The sequence below is a fragment of the Oncorhynchus nerka genome, linkage group LG4 (genome assembly GCF_034236695.1).
Source record: "Oncorhynchus nerka isolate Pitt River linkage group LG4, Oner_Uvic_2.0, whole genome shotgun sequence".
Taxonomy (NCBI): Eukaryota; Metazoa; Chordata; class Actinopteri; order Salmoniformes; family Salmonidae; genus Oncorhynchus; species Oncorhynchus nerka.
Window position 1 is genome coordinate 498,519 of NC_088399.1, and position 21,055 is coordinate 519,573.

Here is a 21,055-nt window from a genome sequence, read left to right on the forward strand (position 1 = left end):
AGAGTGGGTTAACTGCCTTGTTCAGGGGCAGAATTACACTTTTACCTTGTCAGCTCGGGGATTTGATCTAGCAACCTTTTGGTTACTGGCCCAATACTGGCCTACCTGCCACTCGAACATGTTATTTGATATACCCCATACCTTTTGGCTGCTGTTGTTCATGGTATGCCTCTAGGACAGGGAGTGTTGTCCTCTGAATAAAGGTCTTCTGATTAGGTCGGTCCTGAGGGGAGCGCCACAGACCCATCTGATCTGTCCAGTAGAACCACCTCTCAAACACCGCCAGGCTCTGAGCTGGTCTCCTCTTGAAGAACTCCAGAAAGCTGTAGCGACCACTACCATCCACTCGAACAGTCTCTATGGACTGAGAAAGAATAAAAACAATTGGTTCTAACTTGGCAATATGTTAATTGCTGTGGACAGACAAGCAGTACTATTGCTTATAGCTGGACTATATCATGAACCTTTTTAAAATCACTCATCCAGTACAGCCTCCTAGCTGTAACGTCCAGGGTCAGACTCCGTGGAGCCTGTGCAGTGAGGACCACCAGAGATTCCTGCTTTATCCCATCCATCCCAGATCTCTCCAGAGTAATTTTATCACCTGGACCTTTGTTGATCCAAAACAACAAGCTGCAAAGTAAAGGAGAAAATGACAAATCGTTGCGATAAATGCCCCAACCACTGATCAAAAGTACCACAAATATTAACATGATCCAACCTTTCAATGGGAAGAAGGACCAGCTCCGAAGGGTCTATGTTCTTGGCCAAGACCGTTGCAAATCCACTCCCATCAGCTGCCCCAACATGAATAGACCGGGTCTTCTGGTTGGTCCAGTACAGCTGGCCTGTCAGCCAATCACAGACTAGACTTCTAACCCCATATTGTCCTGAGAGCAGAGGGGGAACCACATCACAACTCTACATACCTAGGGCAGGCTCCAGGCATAATCAAGCTCAGTCAGTGTCTCAACTTAACTTCTTCGATATAGGCGGCGCTATTTTAATTTTTGGATGAAAAATGTTCCCGTTTTAAACAAGATATTTTGTCACGAAAAGATGCTCGACTATGCATATAATTGACAGCTTAGGAAAGAAAACACTGACGTTTCCAAAACTGCAAAGATATTGTCTGAGTGCCCCAGAACTAATGTTACAGAAAAAAAACGGATAAAAATACAATCAGGAAGTGCCGCATTTTTTGAAACCGCCTCATGGCAATGACTCCTTACATGGCTGTGGAGAAGCTAGGAGTCAGCTTACCTTTTCCACGTTTTCCCCAAGGTGTCTGCAGCATTGTGACGTATTTGTAGGCATATCATTGGAAGATTGACCATAAGAGACAACATTTACCAGGTGGTCGCTTGGTGTCCTCCGTCGCAATTATGCTGCAGTATTTTTCCGTTTGCCTCTGATGACAAACCGACTGCCAGGAATGATTTTTCATCGAATAGAATTGTGAAAAACACCTTGAGGATTGATTCTAAACAACGTTTGCCATGATTCTGTCGATATTATGGAACTAATTTGGAAAAAAAGTTTGGCGTTGAAAGTGAGTGCATTTTCTTTTTTTTTTCTAAGCCAAACGTGATGAACAAAACGGAGCTATTTCTCTTACACAAATAATATTTTTGGAAAAAAATGAACATTTGCTATCTAACAGAGTCTACTCATTGAAAACATCCGAAGTTCTTCAAAAGGTAAATGATTTTATTTGAATGCTTTTCTTGTTGTGAAAATGTTGCCTGCTGAATGCTAGGCTTAATGCTAGGCTATCAATACTCTTACACAAATGCTTGTGTAGCTTTGGTTAAAGCATATTTTGAAAATCTGAGATGACAGTGTTGTTAACAAAAGGCTAAGCTTGTGTTTCAATATATTTTTCATTTAATAAACGATTTTAATGAATAGGAAACGTTGCGTTATGGTAATGAGCTTGAGGCTGATTACGCTCCCGGATACGGGATTGCTCGACGCTAGAGGTTAATGTTGAAAGTTTGAATAGTAGAATACACAAGGTGCCACTTAGAAATGGACCAGGCCCAAATCTGACATTTGGAGGAAGAGGCAAATTTAGGGGCCGGTGTGCAGGATACCTGACGAGTGGATAAACCACTTCGAACCTCTTATAACATTCAATCACTGGAGAATAAACTGGATGAGCTGCACTCTACACTATCAATGTAATATTTTTCTCCAACTAGTGGCTGAACAAGAACATGGAAAATATCCATCCAGCTGTTTTTTCTACTCTATACTGCGTTGGGTAAGCTCGGGGGGGGGGGGGGGGGGAAAATCAAACTTTCCATGGAGGGCCTAGTGTCAGCTGGGTCTTATTTGAAAGAACCAGGTGAGGCGCATTCCTTACTAATTAGTGACCTTAACTCATCAATCAAGTACAGGGAAGGAACAAACACTCCATGGAATGAGTTAGACACGTGCTGTAAACCATACTATTTACCAAGATAGTTTATTCAACTTTCTGTCGCATTCTACTTACCACCACAAACCGATGCTGGCACTAAGTCTGCAATCGAGCTGTATAGGGCTATAAGCAAAATAACTGCTTGCCGTGCAGTAGCAGAGAAGTCTATGACTTGGTTGGCTGGAGTCTGACAATTTTTAGAGCCTTCCTCTGACCGTGCATAGTATATAATATATAGGTTCTGGGTGGCAGGAAGCTTGGCCCCAGTGATGTTCTGGGCCGTACGCACTACCGTTTGCACCATGCGGTGATGCAACCAGTGATGCAACATGCTCTCAATGATGCAGCTGTCAAACCTTTTGAGGATCTGAGGACCCATGCCAAATATTTTCAGTCTCCTGAGGGGGAATATGTTTTGTTGTGCCATCTTCCCGACTGTCTTTGTGTGCTTGGACCATGTCAGGGAACACCCCCCTGTATTGGACAAAAATGAATGGGAAGTCATTGGCACTGAACAAACCATATACACGGTGTCCAATACCACTCAAATCGGCGTTGTTTCGTTCAAAGTTGATTGCAAATGCCATATGGCACATGCCAGGTGTAACACTTTAAAAATCCAACAGCTGGCGGGCGCGCTCCACCGTTGTTTTTCATATTGCAAATGCAACACAAGTCAACATCCAAAAGCCAAATTTTGAAAAAGTGAATTCTTTCAACTTTTCACCCCATAAGTGCTTTATTTTCTAAATTCTTTCGATTTTTTTGTCAATTACACATGTGTAAGAACTGTATGAATATACTTTTGTACAATTTCATCATATATTTATTTTTTTATTTTACTTGTGCATAAGGCATATGTTTTGTCCATTTGCAATATGATTTCATACGAAGTCAAGTCACTTTTTTGGGGGGCCAAATGCCATAAGGAATTTGACATGCTTAAAAATCCTGCAGAAATGCAAAATTGACTGGCCTGATGAACACAGGATGGCCGGGGAGTGATAGGTGTTCCTTTCCATCACTCGTTGTGTTGATTTCATCATGTCCATTTGGTGATGTTTTTTCACTATAGAATCATATTGCAAATGCACGTGCATTTGCAATATGTTTCAATGGACATTTACCATCAGGAATTTGGCATGCTCAAAAGTCAAACAATACTTTTGTCAACTTTTATTATCCTAACTTTTTTTTCTTTTACTTGGACAAAACATATGCCTTAATGCACATTTGCAATATGAATTCATAGGAAGTCAAGTCACTTTTTTGGGTCCAAATGCCATAAGAAATTTGACATGCTCAAAAATACTGCAGAAATGCAAAATAGACTGGCCTGATGAACACAGGATGGCCGGGCAGTGATAGTTGTTCCTTTCCATCGCTCGTTGCGTTGACTTCATGTCCATTTGGTGATGTTTTTTCACTGTTCACTGTTGAATCATATCGCAAGTGCACGTGCATTTCCAATATGTTTCAATGGGCATGTACCATCACGAATTTGTCATGCTCAAAAATCCTGCAGAAATGCAAAATTGACTGGCCTGATGAACACAGGATGGACGGGCAGTGATAGTTGTTCCTTTCCATCGCTCCAGTTAGAGGGAGGTGTTAGGGTTGATTTCAGAATGTCACTTTGGTGATGGTACCTCACTGTTTAAACATATTGCAAATGGACAATAGTCACCAGCAAGTCACCGTCCATCAGTCAATTGGATATCATTCTGACACCAAACTGATACAAACTGACACCAAACCCACTTTTTCCAACTCGTTTAGTAGCCAACTATCACATACTTCAGAGCTGGCCCAAAATTCACGTACGCCTTCTGTTCAAACCATAATAAAAACGTAACACACAGTTACAGTCTAGGCCTAGCTGAGGCAACCCCGAATCCCAAGTTTCTGCTCGATAGGTATTTTGGTGCCCGAGCAAGACCCTAATTGGTGCTGAAAAGCCACTTTTTTCCCATGCCTTGCTACAGGGTCCTGGAATGAGCTATTCGACAGAAACATTGGGGTCCGTCTCTATGGGCCGAGCCGGTTTCAATACACCTAGTCTTGCGTCTGAGACTTTTCTAAATGTTGTCATTTTCGTAATGGTCAAAATGAATTGAAGTCATTGCAAATGTACGAGGCGGTTTCTCGGTCCGAGAACCTTCTAGAGCCACCTAACTCACCACGCACTATCGACCTGAAGTCTAGAACAGGTTTCTAAAGTTTCAGAACTCTAGGTCTGACGGTTCTTTTTTAGCTCGAACAAAGGTAACTATTGCAGGCACTGTCTCTCTACGCACCCCAATGGGTCCCTCCTGCCAAGCTGTGTTTGTGTTTGTGTGTGTGATTTAGTTTCTTTGAAATTTTATGGGAGTCATGACTGACTTCTAGTTCATGGGGGTTGCCTAATCACACATATGAAGCTTTGAAAAGGTCTGACCATTTTAACCCTTCAAAACAGCCACTATGACACCATTTAAGGTTGGCACAGGAAGCTATAAATAAACTCATATCCTAATTCGGGTATGCCTTTACAGAATCCTGAGTTAAGTCTTTACCTTAAGAACTGAGTAATTTACAGAGGGTTTAGTGAGTGTTATTTCAGAAAATCACAGAAATCTCTTCTCTGTATCAGAGCTCCGCAGCACACTTTAAAAACTGATTCGTATGAACACCCTGCAACTGGATCTGTAACTGTATTAAAAATAAAAAATTGTCTTTCTCTTAAACTATTTTTTTCCCCCTTCTTTGAACATCACCAATTTGACATTGTACAATTTCTCTTAAAACGCTCTTGTTCCCGGGCAACTGCCCATTATTCCATACATACTTGTTTTTGTTTTTGACACACGTAGGTTCCTTTACTTTGACGTGAAGCGGAAAATTATTCCCGCTCCATTTTCATTTTGGACCTTTAATCCCAGAAAAAGTGCCCATAACTCAAAAACCGTTGAGGCCTAGGGCACGTTCCATCTTGTTCCTCCCTATGGGGCAAACTGTGTCCCATGGTATTCCAAACCAGGAGTACGCTCACCAAGTTTAGTCTTCTCCCCCTCCATTACCACCTGGGGGACCTAGTCTTCTGTTTTGGAGATAAGGCCCAATTTGTAAGTCGCTCTGTGATTCTAAATGTGATGTTTTGTACATTTGCAATACCTCCCTTCTCACCAATTTTCTCACATTGGATTCCATTCGCCCTCTTGTGGTATTTATCGGGACTTGTTCTCAGCGGAAAAATGACCAAAATTGTATTATTTTATCAAATGGAAACCGAATGTCCGATAGAGGAAGCTTCGTTTTGCTTATAGAGTTCGTTTGATGACTTCCCTTTGGATCAATGGTTCTGGTTGAGAGCCTCGGTCTGGCCCTGCAGATTTGTCTAATCTTAGGCATTTCCCCCTTAGTTTCAAATCAACATATTGAATTATCGTTTTCACCTCAAGCATCTGTCAAGTCCTCTTCCTCCCGGGGGATGGCCCCTCCACCTGTTGATGTTTACTTTGCGTATACAGCTCATTGAGTCCGTCTCCTATCTGCACTAGCTAGATTACCAGCCGGTTTGTTGTGTATCTATGAAGAAGTGTAGTATTAGATTCTAGTTGTCTTTGCTGTAGATGTCTACAGCTTATTATGATACTTAATTCTACCTAGGCCATAGACCATCACCCCACCTTGTCATACAAGAGGCTGCTGCTACAGTGTATAACCCGCCAGCTGTGTGTTATTCATGTCGTCATTCAGCCACGACTGTTAAATATAAGATATTACTCTTTAATATCCCATTGGTAGGATATACGTGCTTGTAGTTCGTCCACTTTATTATCCAACGATTGTTCGTTGGCCAGTAGTGCCGATGCTAAAGGCAGATTAGCCACTCGCCGCCATATCCTCAAGACAATGACAACCTTCCGCGATACCTGCGTCTCTTTAACCTGCGAATGACAGGGTTGAGGGCCTGTTAGGGTGTCTGGATTCAATCCCTCTCGTCAGACTCGTTCAAGACAAATTATTTGTCCTGTTCAAGGTGAGTAATCGCTGTTCTGATGTCCAGTATCTCTTTTCAGTCATAAGAGACAGTAGCAGCAACATTATCTACAAAGTTAAATGTGACAAAACATTGTCCCCCTAATTGCCCTGAATACCTCAACCTATGAACCAGAGTTACACTGTTAGCACTGAGGAAGTCTACTTCTGATAAGCATATTAACATATGCATCCTGAGAAACAAGGTTCCATGAAGTCAATAACTTACGTGTAACAGATTATTCATATTCTGAAGCTCCCTTAAATAATACCTTTGATGATACAGTGGTAGCAATACACAGCTATAACATCGACCGAATAGACAAATGCCAAAGTGGGCGATGTTCGTCTAAATTCAGAACCACATTCCTGTAAAGCTTAGACGATCTCATGTTGAATACTGTTGAAGTAATAAGGCTACAGGTTCATTTGCCTCACCTTAAGCCCATGCTAACACTACACATCAAGTATATCTGACCAAATTATGAAAGACAAGAATTTACTTTTGAATTCCGTAAAGTCAGTGTGGAAGAGGAAATAATTACTGTTGTCTATTAACAATGACAAGCCACCTGGGTCTGACAATCTGGATGGAAAATGACTCAGGATAATGGACAATATTGCCACACCTTCAATTTAAGCTTACTAGAAAGTGTGCTCTCAGGCCTGGAGGGAAGCTAAAGCCATTCCGCTACTCAAGAATAGTAAAAAACCCTTGACTGGCTCAAATAGCTTACCAATCAGCCCGTTACCAACCCTTAGTAAACTTGTGTAAAAAAAAGGGTGTTTGACCAGATACAATGCTATTTCACGGTAAACAAATTGACAGCAGACTTTCAGCACGCTTATAGGGAAGGACACTCATGCACAGCACTTACATAAATGACTGATGATTGGCTGACAGAAATTGATGATAAATTGATTGTGGGGCTGTCTTGTTAGACTTCAATGCAGCTTTTAATGTTATTGATCATAGTCTGCTGCTGGAAAGACTTGTGTTATGGCATTACACCCCCTGCTATAATGTGGATGAGGAGTTACTACAAAGTGTCCCCCTACTTGTCTAACAGAACAAAGGGTGTTCTTTAATGGAAGCCTCTCCAACATAATCCCAGTAGAATCAGAAATTCCCCAGGGTAGCTGTTTAGGCCACCTTTTTTCAGTCTTTACTAATGACATGGCACCGGCTTTGTGTAAAGCTCAACACGATACATGTCAGCCACTACAGCAACTGAAATGACTGCAACACTTTAGAGCTGCAGTTAGTTTCAGAATGGTAGCAATGACTTAGTCAAATATTTCCAAAACTTAAAGCATTGTATTGGGGACAAATTATTCACTAATTCCCAAAGCTAAACTACATCTCATAATGAATAATGTGAAATTTGAGCTAGCTGATGTGACTAAACTACTTGCAGTAACCCTGGATTGTAAACTGTCATGGTCAAAACATATTGATACAACATTAACTAAGATGGGAGAAGTCTGTCCATAATAAAAGAACTGATCTGCCTTCGTAACACTCAACAAGGCAAGTTCTACAGGCCCTAGTTCTGTCACCCAATGACTACTGTTCAGTAGTGTAGTCAGGTGCCACAAAGAGGGACTTAGACAAATTGCAGTTGGCTCAGAACACAGCAGCCCTGTGGGCCCTTAAAAGTACTCATTCTCTTCGAAGTATTTAGCAAGCTAGCCAATGGTTAGCCTGGGTGCTTGGCTGTTTTAAGGCCAGATCAACGCTCGGATAAACACTACTTTCAGCCAGAGCATCCAGTGTGTGCTCGGAATGCTCCAAGAGCGAAACGCTTTGATTTTATGAACGGACAAGCTGACAAAGCTCTGAGTTTACGAACGCCCAGAGCAAACTCTGGCACTCGATTAAATGTATGAACAGTCCAGTAAGTATAAGCCAGCCTTTAGTATTGAAAAGCTTTGGTTGTTTAGTACATAGTCTCACATGTGAATTCTTAAAGAGATGAGTGGGGCTAAAGCTTAGAAAGGTGAACAAAGCTTTCCAGTAGGTACCAAAACACTCAAGGGCCATCATTAGTCCTTTATTTATAGGGGGAGATCAAGCTGATCCTAAATGTTATAGGCCTATTTCACCCTGTATCAAAAGCGTTGGAAAAACTTGTCAATAATCAACTGACTGGCTTTCTTGATGTCGATAGTATTATCTCTGGTATGCAATCTGGTTCCCGCTCAAGTTATGGATGTGTCACTGCAACCTCAAAGGTCCTCAATGATATCACCATTGCCCTTGATTCTAAGCAATGTTGTGCTGCTATTTTTATTGACTTGGCAGATTCTTTTGATACAGTAGACCATTTGTGGGCCGGCTAAGGAGTTGTCTGAGAGGTCTTTGGCCTGGTTAGCTAACTAGCCCTCAAAGAGAGCAGTGTATAAAGTCAGAAAGTCAGACAGCCACTGCCTGTCACCAAGGGTGTAGCTCAAATCTCGATCCTAGGCCCCACACTTCTCAATATACATCAACATAGCTTCGTACTGTCTAAGCTCTCATCCATGTATATGCCGATACAGTCTTCTACTTCCTCCCTGGATTTTGTGTTAAATACTCTACAATGCTTTCCTAGTGTCCAACAAGCTTTTTCTGTCCTTAACCTTGTTCGGAACATCTCCAAAACAAAGGTAATGTGGTTTGTTAAGAATGTCCCTCTCTCCACAGGTGTGATTACTACCTCTGTGGTTTTAGAGCTTTAGGTAGTCACCTCATACAAGTACTTGGGAGTATGGCTAGATGGTACACTGTCCTTCTCAGCAAATATCAAAGCTGCGGGCTAAAGTTAAGTCTAGACTTGGTTTCCTCTATCGCAATCACTCCTTTCACCCCAGCTGCCAAACTAACTCTTATACAGATGACCATCCTACCCATGCAAGATTACGGAGACATAATTTATAGATCGGCAGGTAAGGGTACTCTCGAGCGGCTATAAGTTCTTTACCATTCGGTCATCAGATTTGCCACCACTACTCTATACTCTTCTGTAAACTGGTCATCTCTGTATACCCGTCACGAGACTCACTGGCTAATGCACTTATTTATAAAACCCTCTTAAGCATCACTTCCACCTATCAGAGATATCTACTGCAGCCCTGATCCTCCACATATAACACCCATTCTGCCAGTCACATTTTGTAAGGTCCCCAAAGCACACATCCATGAGTCACTAGTCTTCAGTTCTCTGCAGCTAGCGACTGAAAAGAGCTGCAACAAACACTAAAACTGGACAGTGTTATATCAATATCTTCATTCAAAGCCTCACTCATGGACACTGAGTCAGCATTGTTCCTGTTCCCAAGAAAGCTAAGGTAGCTGAGCTAAACAACTACCGCCCCGTAGCACTCACTTCCGTCATCATGAAGTGCTTTGAGAGACTAGTCAAGGACCATATCACCTCCACCCTACCTGACACCCTAGACCCACTCCAATTTGCTTACCGCCCAAATATGTCCACAGACGATGCAATCTAAACCACACTGCCCTAACCCATCTGGACAAGAGGAATACCTATGTGAGAATGCTGTTCAGCGACTACAGCTCGGCATTTAACACCATAGTGCCCTCCAAGCTAGTCATCAAGCTCGAGACCCTGGGTCTCGACCCCACCCTGTCCAACTGGGTACTGGACTTCCTGACGGGCCGCCCCCAGGTGGTGAGGGTAGGCAACATCTCCACCCCACTGATCCTCAACACTGGGTCCCCACAAGGGTGCGTTCTGAGCCCTCTCCTGTACTCCCTGTTGACCCACGACTGCGTGGCCACGCACGCCTCCAACTCAATCACCAAGTTTGCGGACGACACAACAGTGGTAGGCTTGATTACCAACAACGACGAGACGGCCTACAGGGAGGAGGTGAGGGCCCTCGGTGTGTGGTGTCAGGAAAATAACCTCACTCAACGTCAACAAAACTAAGGAGATGATTGTGGACTTCAGGAAACAGCAGAGGGAACACCCCCCTATCCACATCGATGGAACAGTAGTGGAGAGGGTAGTAAGTTTTAAGTTCCTCGGCGTACACATCACAGACAAACTGAATTGGTCCACCCACACAGACAGCATCGTGAAGGCGCAGCAGCGCCTCTTCAACCTCAGGAGGCTGAAGAAATTCGGCTTGTCACCAAAAGCACTCACAAACTTCTACAGATGCACAATCGAGAGCACCCTGTCGGGCTGTATCACCGCCTGGTATGGCAACTGCTCCGCCCACAACCGTAAGGCTCTCCAGAGGTTAGTGAGGTCTGCACAACGCATCACCGGGGGCAAACTACCTGCCCTCCAGGACACCTACACCACCCGATGTCACAGGAAGGCCATAAAGATCATCAAGGACAACAACCACCCGAGCCACTGCCTGTTCACCCCGCTATAATCCAGAAGGCGAGGTCAGTACAGGTGCATCAAAGCTGGGACCGAGAGACTGAAAAACAGCTTCTATCACAAGGCCATCAGACTGTTAAACAGCCACCACTAACATTGAGTGGCTGCTGCCAACACACTGACTCATCTCCAGCCACTTTAATAATGGGAATTGATGGGAAATGTAAAATATATCACTAGCCACTTTAAACAATGCTACCTAATATAATGTTTACATACCCTACATTATTCATCTCATATGTATACGTATATACTGTACTCTATATCATCTACTGCATCCTTATGTAATACATTTATCACTAGCCACTAACTATGCCACTTTGTTTACATACTCATCTCATATGTATATACTGTACTCGATACCATCTACTGTATCTTGCCTATGCTGCTCTGTACCATCACTCATTCATATATCTTATGTACATATTCTTTATCCCCTTACACTTGTGTCTATAAGGTAGTAGTTTTGGAATTGTTAGCTAGATTACTTGTTGGTTTTTACTGCATTGTCGGAACTAGAAGCACAAGCATTTCGCTACACTCGCACTAACATCTGCTAACCATGTGTATGTGACAAATAAAATATGATTTGATTTGACAGTTGTGGCTGCTTTGCATGATGTATTGCTGTCTATTGTCTATGCCCATTAATATTTATACCCTGTTTTGTGCTGCTGCCCTGCTGCCCTGCTGTGCTGTCATATATTTGTTTAAAAATTACATATTTAATCCCAGCCCCCGTCCCCGCAGGAGGCCTGTTACCTTTTGGTAGGCCGTCATTGTAATGACAATGTTCTTAACTGACTTGCCTAGTTAAAGGTTAAATTAATTCATTAAAAATAAAAATCTGCTACATCAGAACAAACCAACCATTACAGTATCCTATCAGAACGTACCAACCGTCAGGATCCAGATTGGTTGTCATCCAATATGATTACGTAGTACCTGTTGACTAACAAACCAGGAGAAACTAGTTAAGCTAGCTAGCTTGGCTAATTGAGGCTGCATGTACTCTCGTACCAGAGTTAAAAATAACTCCAATCAGAATGTTAAGTAGCTCCCTACCTGTTCGCTTTTGGTCATTGTAGCCTATCCTTCTCTAATGTTTTAAATTTCATAGATGCAGTATCTCATAACTTTTGCCAGAGGCTTTGACTGTAGTCTTTTGCTGCTTTGACTGATTGACCAACAACTAGTTACATGCGCCACTCTCGTGACAACCAAGAGCAGCAGCATAAATTACAATTTCTCTCTACTGCAGCAGTCACCATCTGATCTGTATGGGCCCTTCCGGACAAGTCAATTAAAATTACACACCCTGATAGGCTAACACCGCTCGCGTCGCAAAATAAATACATCTATGTTATTCAATTATTGCACCCACACTGCTTGCGCACGTCAATGAGCGTCTGCATTGCCAAGGGCTAAAATAGAAGTCCTTTCTATTCCTGACGCAGATCAGGCTGCAAGTGCTGCCTCTCCCATCTCCTCGGTTTATAGAAGCATGTACCCACGTGCCATCTCATTGGTTATACCTATATGGGTGATTGAAAGACAAACTGTTGCTGGTTGTCGTGGTAATATTTTGACATTTTAGATGCCAATCATCATATAAGTTAAACAATGAAAAGCCTGGAAGGAGGAGAGATTACTAGAAACGATTCGGTTGACCATTTTTATGTGTGGATTAATTGTCGGAGTAGAGGCCCTTGTGCATTTCAGGTAAAATAACAAACTAATTTTAATATCCCAGGATAAATTAGCCTACAACAGCAAGCTAGCTAAATAGGACAAATTAGCTAGCAAGTGCATGCCAACTAGCATATTGCCATAAATGTTTAATGCTTTTCGACCTGTCCCCAAATTAATGTCATTGGTTCAGAGTTTGTTTTGATATTTCAACCTGCGTGTCGTGATCGTGTTTGGTGTAGGGGGACAAAATAAATTCATGCTCGATGGAGCACGCGTGCAGCCGGTTTGGGTTCGGTGTGAGAACAATGATAATCATATCAGATCCGAACCAGACCTGTGAGTTAGAGTTCTGGATGCGGACCTGCTCAGGTCCCTAATCGGGTATTCGGGTACACGTGGAGCCATAAAGACCTCTAGATCCTCCTACATCAGCAGAAACCAATCATGATAGAGAATCAGAAGACACCAACCATGATAAAGGATCCTGCGCTGCTGCTCCTTAGCCTTGTAGATGTTCCCCTGGTTATCAGCCCAGTAGAATGAGCTCCTGGAGAGGTCAAAGGCCAGGGCCAGAGGATCATAGCCAATACTCTGAATGGACTCGAATCTCAGAGTCTTCAGATTCAGAAATCCGATAGTTCCCTTCTTTGTAGTCAGAAACTTTGTATAATTTCCTGAAAAGCATCGGATGTTGAACAGGTTTAGATAACAAGTCAGAAGTTAATCAAACTAATGTTACTATGAAAAGTCACCTTTAGCATAGCAGTAGGTGGTTCCTTGAAGCTGGAAGCCATCTCGGCAGTGGCAGTAGAAGGACCCGGGTGTGTTGACACAGAAGTGCATGCATGGACCGTAAGGCAGAGCGCATTCATCCACATCTAAAGAGGGGAGAGCAAACAGGTTCAGTATTTTAGAGTTCACCCTCACCAACTGAGCTACAGAGGACCCGAACCCAACTAAGGCAGAGCGCTTTCATTCACATCTACAGAGGGGTTTATAGTATTTAGGCTTACAGTAAAGGAATAGATAATGAAACCAGTCATGACAATAACGCAACAGGATCACAGACATTCTCACCCAGACAGGAGGCTCCGTTAGCAGACAGCCTATGGCCTTTAGGACAGGAGCAGAGGGCTCCCCAGGGCTGATCCACACAGGAGTGACTGCAGCCACCGTTCTCTTCTGAACAGGTCCTCCCTGGAAGGTAGAGATGAGTCAGATCCGCCTGTCCTTCGACATGTTTCAGATGCCATAACAGTCAGTTATGAATAAGAGGTTCATATAGGTAGTGGTGAGGGGTTAGATGTTAGAGCTGGGGTGTCAAGCTAATTGACCCGTGGTCTGCATGTGGTCTTCACCGAGGTCTGGTGGGACTTAAAATGTATTATATAGGGGCCTCTCGAGTGGCGCAATAGTCTAAGGCACTGCATCACAGTGCTAGCTAGGCCACTAGATACTCCAGGCTCTGTCGCAGCCGGCCGCGACCGAGAGACCCATGGGGCGTCACACAATTTGCCCGGCGTCGTCTGGGTTAGGGGAGGGCTTGGCCGGCAGGGATGTCCTTTTCCCATCGTGCTCTAGCGACTCCTGTGGAGGGCCGGACGCAGTGCACGCTGACACGGACGCCAGGTGTACGGTTTTTCCTCCGATACATTAGTGCGGCTGGCTTCCAGGTTAAGTGGGCATTGTGTCAAGAAATGGTGTGGCTCTGTTGGGTTTTGGAGGACGCACGGCTCTCGACCTTCGCCTATCCCGAGTCCGTAAGGAAGTTGCAGTGATGAGACAAGACTAAATGTTTTTTATTTCATTGCGGTCAAAATTTGCAAAGAATTCTGTTCTTGCTTTTGTTTGGATGATTATTAGCAAGCGGGACAGATTGAAAAGTCAATAAATGTAGGTCCACAATTTGGTTTTAGTGATCTGTGTACAGATCGTTTTCCCCTGAAAAGCTTTTCCTTAAATCCACATGATTGAATTGGCCAAGGGGCCGGTTCTGGCCAGTGAGCCGTATGTTTGAAACCTCTGGGTTAGAGGTTCCTACCACCGGTAAAGGGTTAGACTGAAGGTTAGGGTTAGCGGTCAAAGGTTAGAATTTCCTACCACAGGTAGAGGGTTCATCACTGCCATCAGAGCACTGCAATTTTCCATCACATCTCTCATCTTCAGTCAGACACGCCCCTCCAGGACAACGCACAGCCATTGGCCCACACCGGCCTGGAAGAGTAAAAGCTTTAAAAACACATCAAAACTACCACACTACGTGCCTTCCTGCAAGAGGAACAAACACATGCCCAGACCTGTAGGTTACATACTACTTCGCCTGATTATTTTTTGTCAGTCTAATTTATTGATATATTGTCACTGCAAAAACATGGAAGCCAGAATGTTGAATGAAATAACATGTAAACATACTCTCAGTGGTCTGTCATGTTGGCCCTTCAGCTGCTCAAAATGTTTGACAAAATAACCGTAGGAATGTATTGTTAAACCAAGGTTTTAGAACATCGGTTATGAAGATTGAATTTCTATCACCTGGCACATAGGCAAGACCATGTCAACACCTGCAAGACTTCAGTTAGAATGCATGGTTCGCGTGCATGCACTGTCCTTCCTGTGCCCATGCTTTCGGTCATGAGCAAACATTTTTTATAGCCATGTCTGTTTAATTATACTTTCCTGTGGATATTTTGTAAATTGTTGACCGGCTGAAGGTCCAACACCACAGACAATTGGTAAAGTTAGTTCAAATGTAATTTGGAACAGTTTTTTTTCTTACTGTTTAAATGTGCATGGCATTGCCTACACAATTGAAGGTCTTATGTTGTGACTACATACTACTGTACACAGGCCAAAATACTTGCTCTTCTCGTTTCCATAATAGCTCCCATTACATGGTAACTGAATAGTTCCTAAATTCCATAGTATCACATACATGCTCTCGTTGTTTCCATAATATCTCACCACAGGCCTCATCAGAGTTGTCCACACAGTCGTTAGCACCATTACAGTATTGGTCCTTGGGGATGCAGATCTTATTCCTACACCTCCAGTCCCCCTGCAGACAGCCCTGGTTCTCTGGGCAGTTAAACTCATCAGACCCATCAGAACACTGGCGCTGCCCATCACATACTGCAGAGGTACTTACACAACCAGGAGCCCCGGCCATGCAGGCAACCTGGCCCCTAGGACAGGCTGGGGAACAAGGACAAACAGACCTATTGTGAACAGACTACAGTAAATACATTTAACAGACCTAAGTGATATAGGTCCACAGTAAATACAGGGTTAACGTTACATTTAGAACTTCACCACATCAACAATATGTTCTCCTGGAAGAGAGCAGAAACAGTGAAACACAGCATAACTTACGGCAGGCTATTTCATCAGAGCCGTCCATACAGTCTCCATTTCCATCGCAGTGCCAGGAAAGAGGCAGACAAACTCCATCACACTGCCACTGGTTACCCCCACACTGCTGGCCAAAACCTACAAGACAACACGGGTTAGGGCCCACACGGGTTAGGGCCCACACGGGTTAGGGCCCACACGGGTTAGGGGCCCAAACCTACAAGACACAAAACATTCCACACAAATAACTGGCAGGTGTTTTCTACTGTAAGGCTACATGATATCAATCAATGTTTACAAGACAAAAATGAATAAACTTAATACTGCAGCTCATTCAGAACCATTTTACCTGTCAAACATTTCAAGCTGATAAGTAAAAGCAGACATGTGAACTGCAGCAGTTCCATGACCGACCATGAAGCTTGTTAGGCACAAACAGTACAAGCCTTACAGGGATAGTCTTTATTGAGTAACAATCAACTACACATGGTTCTGATTGGTCTAATTAACTACACTCTGTTCTCATTGGAGGGTCACTGGGATCACCAGCTGCAGGTTGATTGGAGGGGGAAGGGAAGATAGAGCCATAGGATAAAGACTCTTTAAAGCATCTTTATGCCTGGCGTACACTACACAACTTTCAAAATCCTAACATCGCTGACCCTCTCGCATTATATTACAATCTTTTCTGACGTTTTTTGTCTTGGTGATGTAGTGGTGCTAAGAGATTCTTTACATGGATTCTCAATACCACGATGTCTCGCTTAAAATAATGTGATTAGATTGTTAATGTAGCTAGAACCAGCAGTGGCTCAAAGTAACCTCAAATGTTTTCATTTAGATATTCAAGCTTGCCATGCAGAGTTGAATTGAATACTAACATTACTTGAGCTGCGCTGTTCCTTCAGAGCTTGATGCTTTGGTTAAAGGCAAGTATAAATGCATGCTAGTAGTAGTCATTGCTCCTGCTCCAGAGTCTACACATTCTGGGTGATGGGATACAATGTCATCATCTTTGGCTTCTTCTCTGGCCAGCTCTCATTGGCTATTTCTGATCATCATTCTCAAAACTTGTTGTTGTAATCTCACACTACAAGTGCATTGCAGATTTTGTGCCGATAAAATCAAACATCTTTGGGCCTCCCGAGTGCCACTAGAAATCCTGGTTCGAGTCCTGGCTCTGCCGTGAACGGGAGACCCGTGGGGTGGTGCACAATTGGCCCCAGCGTCGTTCGGGTTAGGGGAGGGTTTGGCCGGCAGGGATGTCCTTGTCCCATCGTGCTCTAGCAACTCCTGTGGTGGGCTGGGCGCATGCATGCTAACACGGCGCCCGGTGTAAGCTCTTTCCTCCAACACATTGGCTGGATTCTGGGTTAAGCGGGCATTGTGTCAAGAGGCAATGCGGCTTGGTTGGGTCATGTTTCAGAGGACTCTCGACCTTCGCCTCTCTCGAGAGAGTCCATACGGGAGTTGCAGCAATGAGTCAAGACTGTAACTACCAATTGGGTGGAAAAAAAGGTCAAATATTTAATATCAACCATGTTTGAAAATATCGGGAAGGATCAGTAGCTCTCAGATTGCGACTGACCCGCTCACATTAAAAATGCTTCCGAGTAAGCAATACATTGCGATTTTGTCTCCGATCTCAAAAATGTGTCTGGGACAGCTAAATTGAATGCAAAGCCAAAGTTTTTTTTAAATGTTATGCCGTCAAAAGCAAGTGTATTGCTGTCAATTACAAGCGATATGGTCAACTGTTAAAAAATGTATTTTTTATCATGTTTGTCTTTGTGTTGCATTGTATAATCCGTATTTGTCTCTGATTGGGGTTTTACGTGCTATTTTTATTATGTTAATTCAGAATTTATTCAGTTTCTGTCAACTGTGATCAATGAAATCTAAGTCTCTTGTCATTGATATAAAAAAAGTGCATAATGAACAAAAATATAATGTGTTGGTCCCATGTTTCATGAGCTGAAAAATAAGATCCCAGAATTTTCCAGACGCACAAAAATATTATTTCTCTCAAATGTTGTGCACAAATTGATTTTACATGCCTTTTTAGTGAGCATTTCTCCTTTGCCAAGGTAATCCAAATCCATCCACCTGACAGGGGTGGCATATCAAGAAGCAGATTAACCTGTTACTCCTACCCCCTACTTTTTTGAACATTCTGTTAAAAATCGCGCAACATTTCAGCGCCCTGCTACTCATGCCAGGAATATAGTATATGCATATGATTAGTATGTGTGGATAGAAAACAGACGTTTATAAAACTGGTTAAATCGCGGCTGTGACTATAACAGAACGTGCGTTTCATCGAAAAGTGCAGGAAAATCTGATCACTGAAAATGGAAAAATATATCCATGCGCGACTTGAACCCATTGATAAAGGTGAACCACATTTAATGGGCCCGAGGTTGCAATACCTACAGCTTCCACACGATGTCTAGAGTCTTGTCATTTGCCTACTATTTGTTTCTTGGTCAAACAGACGCAAGGCAGCGCATTTCTTCCGGTCTCCGACCGGATATTTTGGTTGAGATTTACCCGGACATTATTTCCAGACGGACAGCTATAGAATATACATCGCCTCGTGATCAATTTGATCGCTTATTAACGTTTACTAATACCTAAAGTTGCATTACAAAAGTGTTTTGTGAAAGTTTATCGTCAACTTTTTTAATTTAAAAAAATGACGTTACGTTATGAAACGCTATTTGTTTCGTTGATCACACAGTCTTCATAGATCGATATCTAGGCTATATATGGACCGATTTAATCGAAAAAAGACCCAAGTGATGTTTATGGGACATCTAGGAGTGCCAACAAAGAAGATGGTCAAAGGTAATGAATGTTTTATATTTTATTTGTGCGTTATGTGTAGCGCCGACTATGCTAATTATTTTGTTTATGTCCCCTGCGGGTCTTTTGGGGTGTTACATGCTATCAGATAATAGCTTCTCATGCTTTCGCCGAAAAGTATTTTAAAAATCTGACTTGTTGCCTGGATTCACAACGAGTGTAGCTTTAATTCAATACCCTGCATGTGTATTTTAATGAACGTTTGAGTTTTAACGAGTGCTATTAGCATTTAGCGTAGCGCATTTGCATTTCCAGATGTCTAGATGGGAGGCCTGCGTGTCAGGTAGGAGCAAGAGGTTAAACAGCATGATCATTACACAGGTGCACATTGTGCTGGTGACAACGGCCACTTTAAAAGATACAAGGCCACAGATGTCTCAAGTTTTGAGGTAGTGTGCAATTGCCATGGAGACTGCAGGAATGTCCACCAAAGCTGTTGCCAGAGAACTGAATGCCAATTTCTCTACCATAAACTGCATCCAAAGTCGTTTATGAGAATTTCGCAGTATGTACAAACGGCCTCAAAACCACAGATCACATGTAACCATGCCAGCCCAGGACCTCCACATGGACAGCTGATGAAACGGAGTATTTCTGTCTGTAATAAAGCCCTTTTGTGGGGGGAAACTAATGTTGATTGGCAGGGCCTGGCTCCCAAGTGGGTGGGCCTATGCCCTCCCAGGCCCACCCATGTCTCCGCTCCTGCCCAGTAACGTGAAATCCATAGATTAGGGCCTAATGAATTTATTTAAATTGACTGATTTCCTTGTATGAACTGTAACTCTGTCAAATCATTGAAATTGTAGCATGTTACGTTTATATTTTTGTTCAGTATAGTTGAGGGTCAAAGATGGTTAGCAGACTGACTGACTGAATGATTGACTGGGCACAGACGTCAATGCAACGTCTAGTCCACCTGGTTTCAAAGTAATTTAATTGAAATGATGTGGAAACAATGTTGATTCCAACCAGTGTGTTTAATGGCCCTACACAGACATGACAAACAATGCAATTGTAGAGCTATTGTCTACATATCAACAATTTTGCCTCCGAAGAATCAAGCTATATGTCCATGTGAAAACAAATCCCCTCCATCGTTTAGTAATTATTTTATAGAAACAATGGGCTTGTTCAAATGAAATTGTATTGGTCACATACACGTGATTAGCAGATGTAGCTAAATGCTTGTGCTTCTAACTCCGACAGTGCAGTAATATCTAACAAGTATTCATCCCCCTTGGTGTTTTTACAATTCTGTTGCATTACAACCTGCAATATAAATTGAATTGTTTTGGATTTCATGTAATGGACAAATTGATGAAGTGAAATGTAAAAATAACTTGTTTTGTAAAATATGAAAAAATAAATAAAATGGAAAAGTGGTGCGTGCATATGTATTCACCCCCTTTGCCATGAAGCCCCTAAATAAGATCTGATGCAACCAATTACCTTCAGAAGTCACATAATTAGATAAATAAAGTCCACCTGTGTGCATTCTAAGAGTCACATGATCTGTCACATGATCTCAGTATATACACCTGTTCTGAAAGACCCCAGAGTCTGCAACCCCACTAAGCAAGGAGCACCACCATGAAGACCAAGGAGCTCTCCAAACAGGTCAGGGACAAAGTTGTGGAGAAGTACAGATCAGAGTTGGGTTATGTTGTCGAAATTTCCTTAATCACCAAATGATGAGAGAGCAAATCACACACCAGTCAGAGTAATGCTTAATCTTCACCTTAATCATAATTAAGCTTTTGCAATAACATTTTGACTTTCAACATTTCAGTGTCTCTAATGAAAAGTTGAGTGGTCAACATAATGGCAACTGAGATCTTTTATAGCAAAGATCCACCCCCCTAGTCGACATGACAGACCACAGATAATAGGAACTTTCATGAGGAAAGATTTTACTTGAGAGAGGAGTATCCCATCGCCAGACCGTATTTAGCTATAAATTATCGTTCAGTTTGGTCTCCTAAACGAAGTTCTTATCTCGTTCTTGGTACAACATAGTACAAAAACATTACCTCATCCAATGGTATATATCAATGGTCAATTCTAGATACTCCCATCTTAAATACAACCCCTCCTGGACAAACTCACAGAGAGGAGAGTGAGCCTCTAGGTCAAGATAAGGGCAACCTCAAGGGAACATACAATGGTTCCAGACACTGCCATCCTCCTCTCCCCAATGAGAAAAGTAGGGAGTGACTGGCACACAGACATTGTGGAGCCAAGAGATAATTGGTTCCCCCTCAATCATCCCTTCACATGGTTTAAAAGATATGTTTACATATGAAGA

The 21,055-nt window shown here is 42.7% G+C and overlaps 1 protein-coding gene across 1 annotated transcript in view; it reads right to left on the bottom strand.

Annotated features, from left to right (window-relative positions):
• LOC135571358 (low-density lipoprotein receptor-related protein 2-like) overlaps window positions 1-16,322 on the bottom strand; it is a 121,460-nt gene extending 105,138 nt beyond the window's left edge. The window contains 10 exon segments of the mRNA XM_065017142.1: window positions 142-364; window positions 465-633; window positions 722-890; window positions 13,008-13,211; window positions 13,290-13,415; window positions 13,615-13,734; window positions 14,638-14,751; window positions 15,499-15,729; window positions 15,907-16,023; window positions 16,235-16,322. Coding sequence (XP_064873214.1) covers window positions 142-364; window positions 465-633; window positions 722-890; window positions 13,008-13,211; window positions 13,290-13,415; window positions 13,615-13,734; window positions 14,638-14,751; window positions 15,499-15,729; window positions 15,907-16,023; window positions 16,235-16,292 — 1,531 coding nt within the window. The 5' untranslated portion in view covers window positions 16,293-16,322.
• Window positions 16,323-21,055: the final 4,733 nt, after the last annotated feature.